Below are 18193 nucleotides of genomic sequence, written 5' to 3' on the forward strand. Positions count from 1 at the left end.
CATGTTATTTAAACATAATTTTCCCATAAGAAACAATTGTAATATTGGGGGTTACATTCCTGGACTCTGGGAAAGTCTGCCCATTTGAGGAGTTATGCTACTCTAAACTTAAAAGCAACAATATTAATTTGAAAGAAAATCCACTTAAAAAACAAAAGCAGTATATTTGGGGAGAAATAAACAACCTTTGAGCCTTAGTTGGGCCAAAGTGTTGTTTACTTCTCCCCAAATACATAGTTTTCGTTTTTTACATGGATTTTCTTTCAATTCTGCTTCGTTCATGGCATTGTGAAAGTTCCTCAACATTATTAATGCATTAGTAGGTCATAAAAACACTACAGTAAAAGCAACATTTTCATTACAGTAAGTAGGTCACAAACAATAACAACATTGCCTCACTTCATCTATGCATCACTCGTTGTCTGCTGCTGTCCCTTCTCACCCTGCTCCCCTACCTCCCGCCACTCTCCCTCCTAAATTTGTTGTCCCTCCTCGCTCTGTTGTCCTTCCTCTTCCTTTTCCTCTTACTCCCGTGCTACTGGTGATGAAGATAACTCCCTTAAGTTTTCTGTCTTCTTCATAAAGAACTGCTCAGTCTTGGTCTGAGTGGTTTTCTTCTTTCTGTTCTGCAGCATCAAGTTGTTGCAATTTAGATCTGCCATCACTGTCCTGGCCAAGTTTTGTTCAAAAATGAGCCAAAAAGCTCAGAATGGGGCCAAACTTCATTTTCGAATATATAAAACCAGTTTAAGCAACAGGCAAATAAAAAATTGTATTTTATGCATAAACTGCCACACATGGTTTCTCAGCTCGGGACTGTCCAAGGCGCATGCGGCTAATTTGAAACCATCACATACAGTACGTGTAATGTCACATTAAATCGAGAAACCCTTGTTAGTTAAACATATCTCCTTAAATATTTGCTCATGTTAAAATGAAAACGCATTTTTTTTAAACTCGCGTTAGTTGAGAGGTTACTGTATATAAGATGTTTGGAGGCAATGTTGTACAGTACTGCTTACATGTATTAGAATGATGCTTCCTCATAAGGAACCCCCCCGAAAGGGAGTTGCCATGGTACTGCTAATGTTACATTGTTTTGTGATACACATACTTCTGGTTTGATTATTCAGGAGTTAATTGATTCATTCATTCATCATCTAATCCTGTGTTGCCCCATGAGGAGTGTAGGAGCCCAGGGCTAGGCAGGTTGGTCCTGACATTGAAGATGAGAGTGACCAGTCTCACTCATCCCTGAGTGGCATTATGTGAGCAATAAACCCCAGTCCTCCCTTAGATATAAACCCACAATAGGCTCAATCCAATTGGAGCACCTTAATTACCCACTGCAGTAAACCACCAGGCACCATAATTTAGTTATATGGTTACCACCCATTGTAGTAAATGGTTTCTAGGGTTATAGGAAACCATTTGGTTTGCCACTCAGTGTAGAGACCATAAGGCAGCACTACATTGAGTGCGTGGATGATGGATGCCCCCACCTACCACACTTCAGGAGCTAAAGGAACAGAAAACATTGGCTTAAGTAGCTGTATGGTATTTGTATATGATGAACAACAGTTAATTGAAAATTGGCATTTTAAAAAATTTATATTTTGACTTTGGCATAATTTGGTAGTGATAACTTTTGCAGGCTCTGAGAAAAAAAAAAAAAAAAAAAATCTTTGCTTTGTTTCCTACATTCACTCTTTCACTATAAGAGTTCCTACAAAGGCCGAGTATATTTATTTGGCAGTTGGAAGAATAAAACACTATAGACGATCATACAGAAATGGCTGAGATTGTGTTTGTTGTTTTCATTCTGAGGGATGCTTCCTAAGCTGAATAAATTGGTGTAGCAGTAGTAAGGATAAAATAGTGTTCATGTTGAATAGGAATGAAAACTGATGGTATGGAGTCAGGATTTCGGGGACTTGAATGGTGAGAGAATGAGTGTGGTCCATTTCACTGGGCGTACTGTTTATAATTCTCTCTCTGTCACGTTCTTCTCTTTCCGTGCGTTCTGGACCATACCTCATGCCATAATTTTATGGGAAGATGTCAGATTGATAATGGTTATACAGTATAATATGTTTGATGGCAGGTATGTCTGGTGGATGACAACCAGTTCACGCTGACGATTGCCAATGAATCTGGCCCCTTGTCCTTCATCCACAACGACTGTGATAGCATTGTTCAAGCCATCATCCACATCAGGGCCAGATGGGAGCTCTCACAGCCTGTGAGTACACCATACACAAAAAAACTATTCAATTTTTACTGTCTCAGTTCAAATTCTATCCCTTTTATTGCCATTCTTTACATTGATGATAAGCTAAAATTTCTTGTCCCTCCCTTGTTGCCATGCTGTACGTTGGCAATAAACTCATATTTCCTGTCATTTCGCTGCCATTCATAGCACCGAGAACAGAACTGGAAATTTTGATGGACTACTTTTTCCGTTCTTGGTATTTGAATTAAACTATAAGCTTCTGTCTGTCTTGCAGCTGCTTTGAATGTTTAAAATAATTATTTAAACTTTTCAATTTATCCCCTGGCTATTATTAACATCAGAAGTTTTTGAGTAACCCCAGCCTGTCTGGCTGATCAGACCCATCAACCTCAGGCAAGCAACCACCCATGCCTGGCCATATGCAGTGAACTGATGTTCTCCTGTGGTAGACAGCACCTCGCCACAGTTAGGTGTGAGGAAGATCATGCAGGTTAGATTCTGGATGGATGCCACATTTGTCTCTCCACCCAGTTAACGGGCACTGTAGTTGGCTCCATGTCACCCCAGTATTTGGTTATATGGTTACCACCCAGCATTGGAAATGATTTCCAGGGTTACAGGAAATCATAAGACTAGTCACTCAATGTATAACCACCTGAAGTGGAAAGAAAAGTAATAAACTGTGAAAGGAAGGGATAAATAAGAAGAGAGGACAGACACATAAAAGAAATGATAAAGGTTTAGGAAGAAGTAGGCAGAACTACATCAAGTTATTGGATGATGGTCTTCACCACCTACCACCAACATTAAAAGTAAATGCTTGAAGCTGCACTGTCCTTATTTGGCTTTATTAAGTCTAACCTTAAACCCCCAATTTTGCTGTTTTTGCATTGATAATAATCATATAACTTTCACTGTTTGAGCATTGAGAAGAAATATGTAACTTTAATATTATTCTGCTCTGTTTTAACATTATCAGACATTTAATAACTCACTTTTGACTTTAATAAGCATTTATCTTTCATTGTTTTATCATTAGGATTAATATATAACTTTCATTATGCCCCTCGCCTGTCTTCATATGTGTATGTGTATATGTTTCCGCTGACCTTACTTATTGCTGATGGCAGGATTCGGTAACTGTGCACCAGAAGATTAGACCTAAGGATGTGCCTGGGACGCTGCTCAATATGGCCCTCCTCAACTTAGGCTCTCTTGATCCCAACCTTCGCACTGCTGCGTACAACCTCCTCTGTGCCCTCACTGCTACCTTTGACCTTAAGATTGAGGGGCAGCTGCTCGAGACATCAGGTGAGTGACTAGATGACCGATTTAGGGAAGTGGGAGAATATTGTAGAGAACAGTATAGTACTGCAGAGTGGTAATTGGGAGGGGAGTGTTAAATGGGGGGAGCAGCTGCTTGAAACCACGTGAACGACTGGACTAGTGAGTTATGAAGGATAGATAGTTATAAATTGGAGAAAGATAGTTAAGGATTGGGGGATGCATAGTTATAGGCTGAGCAACTGTGTAGCCCATATCACTGAGCTTATTGATCTCCACCTTTCTTACTTCTTCAGATGTTTTCTGGATCATATTGCACCCTATCCTAGGTGTGAAAAGGGACCAGGATGTTGATAATGAAGTGACCTGGAATGAAATGAAAGTGAACTGATGACTTGATAGGCGGCTGCACAAGGTTTGAATTCTGGATCATACCTCATCCCATCTTTAGATAGGAATAAGGGTCAGGATGATATGATAGATGCAGCTGTAAAGCAAATGTGAGAAAGAGATACAGACTGTAATTTAATTGGAGAGATACGTAGTTTTGGCCAGGAGAATGAGAGTATTACTCATAGTGAGGTGGAGGGATAGGCTTAATTTTAAGGGAAGATAAGTTGGAATAGAATGAGAAGTAGCTAAATGTAGATAATTAAATGCATAGGTTAGGTGTTAATGAAAGTGCATAGCAGAAGGAGAGGTAGTCAAGGACATCTTGTGACCCCAAGCTTGTCTGGACAAGGAGTGAGATGGATAAATGTTGCATGAGTTTGTGCTCTTGTGTGGATATTGCATCTATGTATGCATGAGTGAATGAAGGAGTGGTCAAAGTATGATGTAGATACAGATGCTGCAGTTTAGAACCATTTGACTCTACAGTTTCATTGCGTGAAGCTGCATGCAGCAGAGATTAACCCTTTGAGTATGTGTGGTTTTTCCATGTTGAATAAAATTATCCAGTTAGTAAGAATGAAGTACAGTAATCCCACGATTATCATGACGTAACAGAGCCAGAGGAATATCCGGATATGGAGCAGTATCCTATACTGTACCTATACCCTACCTGTACTCAACCCACTGCTTATACCCAGCCTGTATGTACAGTACTTCCTTCTATTTGTGGCAGTGTTCTCCAGTCTTTCAGCTGTATTTAGACATCAAAACACACATGGAAATATCCAGTATAATATTAGACACTAAGAAAGCAATGGATAACCAATGAAAATCCACAGATACCTTACCCATTGCTACTCCTTACCCTGCCCCAGGGTGGGAAAGGAGGTCCAGATGATGATGATGATGATGATGATGACATTACCTATATGTAGTGTACAGTATCCCTCCTGATTGTGGCAGTCTTCTTTGGTCTTTCAGCTATGTAGACATCAAAATACACACGGGAATATTCAGTGTAATGCCAGTCATTAAGAAGGCAATGCATAAACAGCAGAAATCCACCAAAAAATCAGTGAAGACGGTTTTAAAGACAATGTCAACTCTCTCGGGAACCGTAAGTTTTCTGTTTGTTTTGGGGAAACACTGAGAACCAAACAATGACTGCTTCTGTGCACACACAAAAAAATGTTTCCCTGGCCATATTTGCCCCCAGAAATTGGTTGTGTTGATTTAAATTGTATACCTTCATCTTTCCTGGTGCTTATACTATAAGCTAATAAAAACATGCAAAACTGATGAGTAAATGTACAGAAATGCAGTGAGAATAAACTAATTCAAGAGTACAAAATAGCATCAAATAACTTCTCAATATATTAGTGCAAAATTTTGCCCACACCATGCAAGAGCTAAGATTATATGATGCGGAATCTCACGAGCTTTCTCATGGTGTTTTCAGAGTTTCAGTACGACCACTAATATTCAATTACATTGCCAAAAGCTAAACAACTCCCTGGTGGTGATGGAGGGATGGTGGGAGAGGGCAGGTACTAAGCAGAGGTAGGAGAGGGAGGGTGGAGGGATAGGGAGAGAGATACACCAGGCAACTCTGAACTTGGAGGGGGATGGAGGAGGGACAGGGGGTGAGGAGCAAAAGCGGCAGAGGGACATTGACTATTTTGTTAGGGAGCCAGATGGTCATCTTTGCTCATCTTATGGGTTGCAGCCTGTATTACTAGCGCACGGCCATTAGTATCCGAGTGATCCAGGATGCTGGGGGACTTTTGCCATTCATTAGGGAACTGGACAGCCATTTTGCTTATCTTTGCGTTACGGGCCTGTATTGTTTGAGCACTGGTGGAACCTTCTAAGCGATCTGGACTGCCGAGGGATGTTGACCATTCGGTAGGGAGCCAGCCAGCCATTTTCCTCTGTTTGTGGGTTTCATGCCTGTATTACCCTCGCACCGGCTGAATTTTCCAGGTTATAGGGGCGGCTAGGGAATTTTGACCGTTTGGTAGGGAACCGGACAGCCTGTTTGCCTAGCTTGTGGGTTCTGTCTATTACCCACTTGTGGTGGGAGAGACTGGCTGGCCACCCAACCAGTTTTTTTTTATTTTGTAGGCTGGCCAGATGCCGATGTCATATCTGTTACATTCGGATATGGACAAATAAATCCAGATACAGATTTGATAGAGCTAAAAGTCTAATGTCTGGATACAGAGTGCCCAGATAATCAAGTAATTACTGTACTCAGATTTGAATATCCTCGTGGATGGGTTAATCCTTTGATTAACATTATACTGATGATGATTATATTTTGTCATTGTTACCTCAAGGCAGTCTACTTGAGTGTACGGAAGCCCCCTAGTAGTGAAGGAGGTGATTAAGGAGTTTAGTTCCATAATGATTTTGAACCATGTAAACAACAGCAACCTCCTTTACAAATGCTGCCAGCATTACTGCTTGGAGGGGTCATAATCCCCCCATCCCATTCATTTTGGTGTGGTTTGGTCCATTTTTAGTTAAGCGAAATGGAAATGATTGGCAGGAGGAAGTCTTGAATTTCCTGCTGCCTGCCATGATGCCATGCCATGTCTTCAGGAATCTCCATATATTGGCTTGACATGGTTCAGTTAATGCTTTTTATGGACTGGAAGCTAAGCCATGTGCATAAGCTAACAAATTAATTCCCAACAGTTGTTTAATGAAAAAAAAATCTGAGGTGTGTAATAAGATCTGTAAAAGTGAGAGAGACTCAGTTGGACTAAGACATGTCTTGCTGCCAGGTATCCTGCCTAAGTGTGTTGGTTATGTGTCTAGGTACCAGACACCTCCCAGGGTTGATGTTAGCTGTTCATTTACTGCAGTTCTTTAGTATTCCAGGTTAGACTTGCATTTTTATGTTAGCAGTATTATACATTAATGTGTCATTTTTATTTAAACGTACTTTTAGCATCAGTAGGTCTCCCAGTGAAAAATTCCCAGAGTGGAATTTTCAGTTGCGTTAAATATATTGATTGATGAATTATAATGAAATTGTGTTTATTACGAAGTCTACCTGTGGGTGACTATACTGAGTGACAAGCGAAATGGTTTCCTTCACACCAGGAAACCATTTATTATGGTGGGTGGTAACCATATAACCAAATTATGGCACCTGGTGGTTTAATGAGTAATTAAGGCTCTCCAATAGGATTCAGCCAGTGAAGGTTTATATCCAAGGGATGGTTGGGGTTTTTTGCTCATGTAGTGCCACTCAGGGATGAGTGAGGCTGGTCACTCTCACCTTAAATGTTAGGACCAACTTGCCTAGCCCCTGGCTTCCACGCTCCTCTTGGGGCAACGTAGGACTGGTTGATGGGTGGATGGATGGATGAAGATGTCAGTCTAGGTCTGACTGGGATCCTCTTCCAGTATGAAGAGGATCTACAGTACATTAGGCTGTATAATCTAGTATGTCATCCATTATAATAAATCACTGTACAGAAACAGTAAATATACTGAACTCACATTCTAAGGAGTTATATATATATATATATATATTTTTACAGCTAACTTATTTCTTCATTCTTTCCTCTTCCTTCTTTCTACAGGTGACTCTACACTGAGTGACAAGACAAATGGTTTCCTGTACACCAGGAAACCATTTACTACACTGGGTGGTAATCATATAACCAAATTACGACACCTGGTGGTTTAGTGGGCAATTAAGGCATCCCAGTTGAATTGAGCTGGTGCAGGTTTATATCCAAGAGGTGGTTATTTGTTGCTAATGTAATGCCACTCAGGGATGAGTGAGGCCAGTCACTCACATCTTAAATCTCAGGACAAACCTACCTAGCCCCGGACTCATATACAGGTAACTCGCACGGAACACGTGGGTTTCGTTCCTACCGTGCCGTGTTAGGTGCGAAATTGCGTATATTTAAACTACTTCATATTTTGCTCCCTAGACCCCCCAAATGTGTTGTTTTGCTGTTATCTGTCACTGGTAATCACTAGAAAGCACTTTAAGTGGTTAGAAGGTTTATTTAATGTTATAACTCACAAATACAGTACTCCAGAGCAAAACTTCAACACACAAATACTGTACGTAAACACAAGGAAACATTCCGACTCCGATCATAGGTAATCATATAAATCAGGTTAACTGGTACCAGTGCTTTAACCTACAAGTACATACCAGAACAGTACATATTTAACTTAGAAATGCAGTACTGTGATATCGAATGATTTCAGTACATAATCTGTTAGGAATGGCTGAAAAAAAAAAAAAAAATGTTATGAATACGTTTTCACCTTTTTGATATATGTTTATGGTAGTTTCGAGTTATTTTTTACGTTATCGTTGTGCCCATGCTTGGAAAAGGGAGCGAAAGAGTTGAATTTTCAGTCCTAAATGAGAAAACTGCACGTCCTCCAAGGCTAGACTCTGCCACGGAAGAATAAAGTGGAGGGTCAGTCCGATTAGCAATAAGGAAGTTGTGTCACAACTTCCAGCTCCCACACCAAGAGAATGGCTAAAAATAGAATCGTAATGCAGTTTCAGAACTAACAATAAGTCCAATTATTACGAATACAGATACAAAGCAGAAATAAATACGTTTAAAGACGGGGAAAACGTACTTCTTCCGTCATAACATGTTCATCTTTCTCTATCATTTTACGTTCATCTTTATCATTTTACCTTGTTATTTTCGCAATATATATTGCTGTCTCGTAAACAGGGTGGTTGTTTGTGTTTTGCAAGGGAGGAAAAAGATTGTATTTTCTGTCTGGGTCGAGATAATGGGTGTAACTATGTGTGGTTAGGCATGGCCACGAGCGAAAAAATCGTACATCCACTCATCACGATAGCAGGTGGTGAACTGACAGATGATACATGAGAGGGTGAAGTCAAGGTCAGTCTCATGTCCCAGATTTTCGTTCACTTCCCGAAAGTTTTCACAGTTTTCTACAAGTTGCAATGCATCAAATGATCCAAACCATTACAGCAAACCTGAGCAAATAGGTAAAGATACCAAGACAAAAATGTATTTTTCTCTTATTATAAGTCTAACGAACAAACAAAAAAGGCAATATTCTGATGCCGATCATGGGTAATCATATAAATCAGGTTAACTGGTTACAAGGCTTTATTTAATGCTTTAATTGCTTACAAGTACATACCAGAACAGTAAATATTTAACTTACAAATACAGTACTGTAGAAAAGCAGTACAGTAAGAGTTTAACGAACAACAAAAAAGGCAATATTCTGACACTGATCATTGGTAATCATATAATTCGGGTTAACTGGTTACAAGGCTTTATTTAATGATTTAACTTTATTTAAGTGCTTACAAGTACAGTACATACGAGAACAGTAAATATTTAACTTACAAATACTGTACAGTACTGTGGAAAAAACGAACAAATAAAAAAGGCAATATTCTGACGCCTATCAGGTAAACTGGTTATAAGACTTTATTTCTTGCTTTAACGTTATTTAATAGTACTTTAAGTTGCACATAAACTTACCAGAACAGTACAGTACTGTAAATATTTAACTTACAAATACTGTGCTACTGTACTCGGGAATGTCTCACTCACTGAATAATTTCCCGCCTAGATCGTCATGTAATCAAAACAAACCGTGCGCTGCGGTTACGTTTGAGGATTTGATCTTTCAAAGGCCTCTCCTGCGTTAATTTGTAGTTTTCATAATGGTTTTTTAATCTTACGTTGTCTTATATGTATCCCAGCCCTTACCGTGTATAATTGCGAGCGCGTTCCATGAGATCGTGTTCCGTGCGAGTTACCTGTACTCCTCATGGGGCAACCTTGGATTAGATGATGAATGAATGATTAACTTATTGGCTTTTCAGCAGCACATCACAGTCCTAATGTAAAGAATTTCTATATTCATATATTGCATCCTTATGTACAGCATACTTTTGCAGAAATGGTGTTCAAAATGGTGCTTGTGTAGGTTTCCGAGTTACAGTATATGATGTCACCAAGGCCATATCTTGGCTACATATCTTTAAATGCTTTGGAATACAGTAACCAAGGCTTGGACTGCACCCTTTTGATGTTATGATGTTACCTTTACTGTTTTTATATCCTTGACCTTTAAGTATCAAGACACCGTAGTAACTCAACCTCCCCTTCATCCCAGGTTTGTGTATCCCATCAAACAACACAATCTTCATCAAGAGTGTAAGTGAGAAGCTTGGTGTCAATGAACCTCACCTGACATTAGAGTTCCTGGAGGAGTGTATACAGGGCTTTCGAGCCTCCAGCATAGAGCTGAAACATCTGTGCCTCGAGTACATGACACCCTGGTTACCAAACCTCACCAGGTATGCCAGAATCTTGAGTTAGTAATGGCAAGTTCATCTTTCAGTGCTATTAAGTATTTTGAATGTCATAGTCTTAAAATCAGAGTTACAAGGGGCAAAGCTGTGTATTAACTTTTGCACATACAGTAAACCATTGTTGCACGTGGACTTGGAGCTCAGAGATTTGATTACTCATGGATTTTTCACTCTGGTGATAAATAATAATGAACAGTGAAATAAATTTAAAAATGCGGAGTTTGAATGGCACGGACATACTTACGTCACACATCAAGCATAACTCAGCCTACTTAACTACATTTTCAATAATTAATCTTCCTACAGAAAAGTGAATTGAAGAGTATGTATTGTACATTGATGAGAACTGATGAGACTATATTGACATTACAGTACTGTATGGTATTCTTTAAACCTTTTACAGTATTGTTCAGTTTATTGTATTTTGCATTATGTTCATGCTTAATCATTTATCATTATAATTAAAGATAATTAAAGCATCAGAAAATTTTTTCTTTATCATGTAGGCATATTTTCAGTGTAGGAGGAGTAACTAATTTGATGCTCGTGGATTTTCCATTCTCGTGGGGGTCTCTGTTCCGTAACCCCCGGGGAATATCAAGGGTTTACTGTACACTCATAAAATTAAGAATTTTGCTTTAATGAAAAAGAATTATTGAAATTGTGTGCAGTCTTTTATATATATATATATATATATATATATATATATATATATATATATATATATATATATATATATGTGTATATATATATATATATATATATATATATATATATATATATATATATATATATATATATATATATATATAATATATAATTTTTACATGTCCAACTCTGGGCAAAGGCTTCAGGGCCTATTTCTCGGAGGCAGTGACCTGTCCCAAGACCCAGTAGGCCTCCTACACCTCCACATGTCACCACTTCGGCGCTAACACCCATCGTCCATATTGAATACATGCTAGGGCTGTCTCATACAGAACTGGTGTATTAACCCGCGGCGTCCCGTCGACGCGAAGTAACGTCCACACGTTTTGTCACTGCCAATCCCGTCAACGTACATAAACGCGAATCAATTGCAAGGTCCCTAATTTGCAAAATTTTCAATTTTCATGAGTGATTTTTGGCACGTATACACGGGACACCTTCCTCTACAAGATGCCAGGCAGGGACAATGCCTTACCCAGCATAACCTCCTGCCCCTGCTGCATGCCCTTTTCTCAGCAATTCACCTGTTATCAGTGACCTGGCCAGTAAAGCCATGTCATGCCACGGTACGAAATTCAGGGCCAGAGTGATTCCCCAATCGATGACAATGTGGAGGACAAACATTAGAGGAAGAAACAGTCAGAAATGATGATCAGGTAATGTGGCAAAAAAAGATCAGGAATGGTGATGAGTTAGTGAGTGAAACAATGCATATAATGCCTATATTACCGTTTGAAAACCAATATACTCTCGTTCTACATATAAATTCGTACCAAATAAATAAATAAATACCGTTTATGAGTGGTGTGGAATAGTTATCCTCCCACAGAACTCGTTTTCTTTGCAGCCAGCCTGATAGAAAACCCTGTAAGGTAAGGAGGTACTCCTACCTGGATCGAGTATTTTAAACCTCAGGTGAGCGATTTCTCTATGAATTTTCGATGTTTCTCACCAAAAGCGGAGGTTTGAGCCAAAAAAAAAAATTTCCAAAAATAATCGGGATTAGGGGGAGTCAGTGGTGGAAAAGTGCTCGGGATGGGGCGGGTTAATATTAACGGGGGTATTTTTTCGACGTGTTGGCGGGTCATCTGGTAGATCAGGAAATTCTGCTTTTAGGAAATTCAAATCCTTTTAACTGTTCCCCGCCCCAGCTGGGATTCGATCCTGGGTCCATTAGGACTGCACGCCGCCTCTCTACCGATTCAGCCATAAATTTGAGTAGGGATATAGTGATGCGACCACCATCCATATGTGGCACAAGTTTCGTTGTATCTCCTGCAAATGGAATTTTATCATACTGATCAATAGTTCAAGCAAAAAGTGTTGCTCTAGAAATTTTCTTAATCTGAATGTAGCAAACAGGCTTAAGACCATAACCTCTTGAGTTTTGGTGGTGCCCAAGCACAGCACCTCCAAGTTTTTTGCTTATGGTAAGTTAGCATCCTTCTGTATCCTTTTCAGGAAACCATACTGATATTTAGTGGATATAGGTATGTTGATATTAAATGTTGTGATAGGTGTGGGCGTTCTCCATCCATTTACTCGATGTAGTACTGCTTTGGGTGTCTGCCCCTTCCTGTCTTCCTTCCCTCCTCTTCTGTCTTTCTTTCCTACATTCTTTCCCCCTACCTTCTGCCTGCGAGTGACTGTACACTCCCACTTCTGTATTTCTTTCCTTCATTCTTTCCTATTCCTTCTGCCTATGGGTGACTTTACACTGAGTAATAAGCCAAATAGTTGCCTGTACACCAGGAAACCATTTGCAATGCTGGGTGGCAACTATATAACCAAATTATGGTGCCTGTTGGTTTAATGAGTAATTTAGGTGCTCCAATCGGATTGAGCCTGTGTAGTTATATCCAAGGGGTGGTTTGGGTTTATTGCTCACGTAATGCCACTCAGGGATGAGTGAAGCTGGTCACCCTCATCTTAAATTTCAGGACCAACTTGACTAGGCCCAGGCTGCTATGCTCCTCATGGAGCAATGTAGGATTGGATGATGAATGGATGGATGGATGATATTAAATGGATAGTAAACCCTCATTCTATAAAACTAACTGGGGGGAAGCCTGGTTCAATAAACCCGAAATTTTGATAAATCCGAGGGTCACTGCCCCAGGTGGAAATTCGTACACATGATGGACAATAAATGACTAACAGGATCATACTCTTGTACTACAAATGAAAACTATATCCATTTTACACTAATGATCCAGATCTTCACCCTTTTACAGCCTTCATTTCTGTTCATATCCATGTGTGCGTCTTGCTCTCACCTTTAATTAATAGAAAAATATTCTTAGTGCCTGTAGCTCCCTGTGGAAAATAATAAAACGTATACGTAATCTTCATAATCGTGCATGCATACACCGTTTGAGACTGAGACCGCCAGGCTGTCTCCTTTGTGTTATGTTACTTCCATGGTTAATCACCTGCTTTCAGTTATGTTCATATTCATCTATGCATTTCACTATCTGTCTTTCTCAATCTATCTATTGTCAGACTCCTCAATCCTGTAAAGGATGGCCACAAACTATACTCAGTTCTTTTTATCAAGGTGAAGATGCACTTGACAGATTGGTGATGATTGGCTGAATGCAACATGTCTGAATAACATCGCCGTTATTCAAATAATTACCGGTGACATGAATCGAAACTCAAATGCAACGATGTTATTTGGACATGTTGCATTCAGCCAATCATCACCAATCTGTCAAGTGCATCTTCGCCTTGATTAAAAAAAACTGAGTATAATCGCCTCCATGTCGCCCTTTCCACCGATATTTCACTGCCCTCGCCCCTTTCAGCTCACACACACCCTCTCTCATAAACCTCTCTACTCCAACCCTTCATCTCATCCTTAGCCTTCTTCTCCCTCTGCCCCCTTCCACCTTGCTCACATACACTCTCATTGTTAGTCTCTCACTCTCCATCCTTTCCACATGGCCAAACCACCCCAGTGTATTTCTCCTAATGCTTTCTGTTGCATCCACATCCACACCACAATGCTCCTCCACTTCCTCATTTGTCAGTCTGTCTCTCCATGTAACTTCACATGCTCCTTTCAGATAATTCATTTCCACTGCTCTCACTCTTGACTTGTGTCCTTCCAGCAAAGTACAAGCTTCACTCTCGTACATTAGAGTTGGTATCGCAATAACGTCATGCAGCGTTTTTTTTTACTTCCATGCTCATTTCCCCATTTCTTACCATTGGTTTCAAAGAACCAGCAAATTTCCTTCCAAGTTGTACCCTTTCAAGCACTTCATCCTCCAAACTTCCAACCTTACTTATCATGCTACCCAAGTTCGTAAATGCACTCGCATTTTCCATTTCCTCATCATCCAACCTCAGTGTACACCAGTGACTTCATTAGTGGCCATAACAATACTCCTCCCTACATTGACCTTTATAGTTTGTTTCATACACCCTCTCCCAGACTCATTCACCAAGCCTTGCAGTTCCCCTTTGCCTTCACTTAATACAGTATCATCTGCAAACAGTATTACAGGAAGTGCCCAAACACTGCCCTCTCGCATTAGGGCCACTCCGACATCCACTGCCCTACCTTGTATTTCTTTTGTAGCCCCATCCATTCACAGAATGAACAGCCATGGAGACATGACACATTTCTTTTTCAATCTGACGTTCAGATATAAAGATTCACACAGTTCACCATCCACATGCACTGCAGCCTTAGCACCCTCATACATATTCTTCACGGCATTCAGCAGCTTCCCATTTACCCCACACATTCTTAATATTTTCCACCTTCCTTGTCTGTCCGCCCTGTTATATGCTTTCTCCATGTCCATGAAGGCCACGTACTTCTTTCCCCTTTCTAGAAACTCTTCCAAGTAAGACCTAAGGATGAATATCTGATCTGCACATCCTTTTCCCTTCCTAAAACCTCCCTGTTCTTAACCAAAATTCCTCAGTTATTTCCCTAACTCTGTCAATAAGTATCCTACCATATACTTTTCCTATTACACTAAGAAGACAAATGCCCCTATGATTACCACACACTTTTTTTTTTTTTCTTTTCCTTCATACAAGGGAATTATTATACCTGATATACCTGACTTCCAGTTCTCCGGGACTCTGCCTTCTTCGCAGGCCATTCTGCATGTCTTCCATATCCATTCTGCTACCATCTCTCCCCCATGCTTCAGCATTTTACGACAAACTCCATGAATTCATGTGGCATTCCCCATTTTGATGTTTTTTGTTGCTTGCACTACTTCCATCCTACTGATCTCTTCCCTTCTCACCTCCCTTCTCCCAGCCGTTCCCCAGCCACTTATGCTTGCATGACTTTCATTCTCTATGTTTAACAGTTCCATAAAGTGTTCTCTCCATCTGTTCACTTTTTCTCCCTTCTCCACTATCAGTGTACCATTTTTATCTTTCACTCCCCAACTAACATCTTTATCACCCTGTCTAATTCTCTGGTGAGTAATAAGGGTGGATGGTGAACTGAATGAATGGAAGGCAATGATTGATTATCTGTGTGTGGATGATGAAGTGTAATGGATGCAAGAGCATACAGAGGTTGGGGGAGTGGACTTTTTACCACCACACGGTGGTGATGAAAGTCATGGTTCAAGTGAAATGGAGTAGAAGGGAAGGACAGGAGGAAGTACTCCATACATGGAGGGTAGAAAGGTTGCAAGAGGATGGAAAAAAGGCAGAATATAAGAGACAAATGGAGAAGCAATTGTGTAATAAATATGATTTGGAGCAGATGGGGGATGTTGAAGGTGTGTGCAAGATATTCATGGAAGAAATCTGTGCAGCATGTGAGGTGGTGTGTGGGGTGAAGAGAAGATGGAAGGTGTTTCAAGGAACAGCATGGTGGAATGAAGAGGTGAGACAGGCTGTGGCACAGAGGAAGAGAACATATAGTGAGTGGATGAGAAACGAGTTTGGAGGAAGTTGAGAGACAGAAGAGAGAGTTATATGTAGAGAGGAAGAGTGTGGTGAAAAAATTAGTAAGAAGAGAGTAGATGAGGAATTTGGAAAGAATTTGAGTGTGAATTGGAGGGAGTGTAAGAAAATGTTCTGGATAGAGGTAAAGAGAGTTAGACAGATTGATAAAGAAGTCGGGGAATGAAAGATAAAAATGGTAGATTGCTAGTGGAGAAGGGAGAAAAAGTGAGCAGATGGAGTAACACTTTAAGGAACTGTTGAACAGAGAGAATGAAAGTAATATAAGTGTAAGTGGCTGGGAGAAGGAGGGGGATGAGAAGAGAGAAAGAAATAGTTAAGACTGAAGTAGTAGAAGCAACAAAGAAAGTCAAAATGGGGAAAGCCCCAGGAACTGATGGAGTGTGTTGAAATGCTGAAGCATGGGGGAGAGATAGTAGTAGAATGTATATGGAAGATGTGCAGATTGGCCTGGGAGGAAGGTAGAGTCCCAGAGGATTGGAAGTCAGGTATAATTATTCCCCTGTATAAAAATGAAAAGGGGGAAAAGAAGTATGTGGTAATCACGGGGGCATTTGTCTTCGCAGAGTAATAAGAAAAGTTTATGGTAAGATACTTATTGACAGAGTTAGGGAAGTAACAGAGGATTTAGTCGGAGAGGAACAGGGAGGTTTTAGGAAGGGAAGAGGTTGCATAGATCAGATATTCTTTGCTATGACTTTTGTGTAAAAGTTTCTAGAGAAAGGAAAGAAAGTGTATGTGACCTTCATGGATTTGGGGAAAGCATATGACAGGGTGGATAGACATGGAATGTGGAAAGTATGAAGAATATATGGAGTAGATGGGAAGTTGTTGAATACTGCGAAGAGTATGTATGCGGGGGCTAAGGCTGCAGTGCGTGTGGATAGTGAATAGAGTGAATTTTTCTATTTGAATGTTGGATTGAAACAGGGATGTGTCATGTCCCCATGGTTGTTCAGTGCAGTGGTGGGCAGCACAAATGAAGAAGGACCTTGTGCAAGCGCGATGCGCAGTCCATAGTTCACTACCTTGCGCACGCACAAGTGCGCAATCTGACAAATATTTAGCATGAGCAATGTCGCAAAGTGCAAGTGCAAACCAATTGCATATATTTGTGGGAATGACTGTAAAATATTGAGATATTTAAATACAATAGCATACTTACTTTTATTTATTATTATTTTTTCTATTATTTGTAATTTGCGCAAGTGCACAATCTAATATTTAGCTTGCGCAATGTCGCTAAGCGCTAGCGCAAACCATTTGCATATATTTGTGGGAATTACTGTTAAGTATTGAGATATTTAAATAAATTAGCTTAGTTACTTTTATTTATTAGTATTCTATCTATCTATCTATCTATCTATTGCCACACGCCTTAATCCCGTAAGGGGTGGCCACTGGCCACAAACAAGCAACAAATCGCCTCCATGTCACCCTGTCCCCCACCATTTTGCTGCCCTGCTCCCAACTCATACCCCCCTCTCTCATATACTTCTCCACTCCATCCCTCCATCTCATCCTTGGCCTCCTCCTCCCTCTTCCCCCCTCCACCTCACTCACATACACTCTCCTTGTTATTCCCTCACTCTCCATCCTCCCCATATGACCAAACCACCTCAGTGTGTTTCTCCTAATGCTTCCTATCACATCCACATTCACACCACAACGATCCTTCGCTTCCTCATTTGTCAGTCTTTCTCTCCATGTGACTCCACATGCTCCTCTCAAATGACTCATTTATTTCCACAGCTCTCACTCTTGACTTCTGTCCCTCCAACAAGGCCCAAGCTTCACTTCCATACATTAGAGTTGGTATCACAATACTGTCATGTAGTAACTTTTTCACTCGTGGAAGTTCAAACAGAGGAGTGAGCGGGCTGCGAAGCAGAGGGACAGGGAAATGTGATGTTGCCAGTTTTACTTTTATCTGCATTTTCGCAAGATGTTTTATTTAATAATTCAGTATAGATATACAATAGCATGTGTTAACCCTGACAAAAACAATTAAAACATATTATTTAGATCAAATATCCACAGCCTAATAAATTATTGGGCTGTGGATATTTGATTTAAATAATATGTTTTAATGATTTTTGTAAGAAGTTGCATATGCTACTCTTAATAAATAATGTTTTTTTTAATTTATTACACTCCCTCTTTTGTCTTTCTTTCTTTCATTCTTTCCTCTTCCTTCTGCCTGTGGGTGACTCTACACTGAGTAACAAGCCTAATGGTTTCCTGTACACCAGGAAACCATTTACTAT

General features: G+C 40.1%; 1 protein-coding gene across 1 annotated transcript in view; it reads left to right on the forward strand.

The window, feature by feature from the left end:
- Nf1 (neurofibromin 1) overlaps positions 1 to 18193 on the forward strand; it is a 509668-nt gene that overhangs the window by 239064 nt on the left and 252411 nt on the right. The window contains exons 37-39 of the mRNA XM_080275751.1: positions 2105 to 2242; positions 3364 to 3544; positions 10073 to 10256. Of these exons, the coding sequence (XP_080131877.1) occupies positions 2105 to 2242; positions 3364 to 3544; positions 10073 to 10256 (503 nt within the window). The remainder of the gene's footprint in view (positions 1 to 2104; positions 2243 to 3363; positions 3545 to 10072; positions 10257 to 18193) is intronic.

The sequence above is a fragment of the Coenobita brevimanus genome, chromosome 62 (genome assembly GCF_032717465.1).
Source record: "Coenobita brevimanus isolate Jiangsu-jjx chromosome 62, ASM3271746v2, whole genome shotgun sequence".
In the NCBI taxonomy this organism is placed as follows: domain Eukaryota; kingdom Metazoa; phylum Arthropoda; class Malacostraca; order Decapoda; family Coenobitidae; genus Coenobita; species Coenobita brevimanus.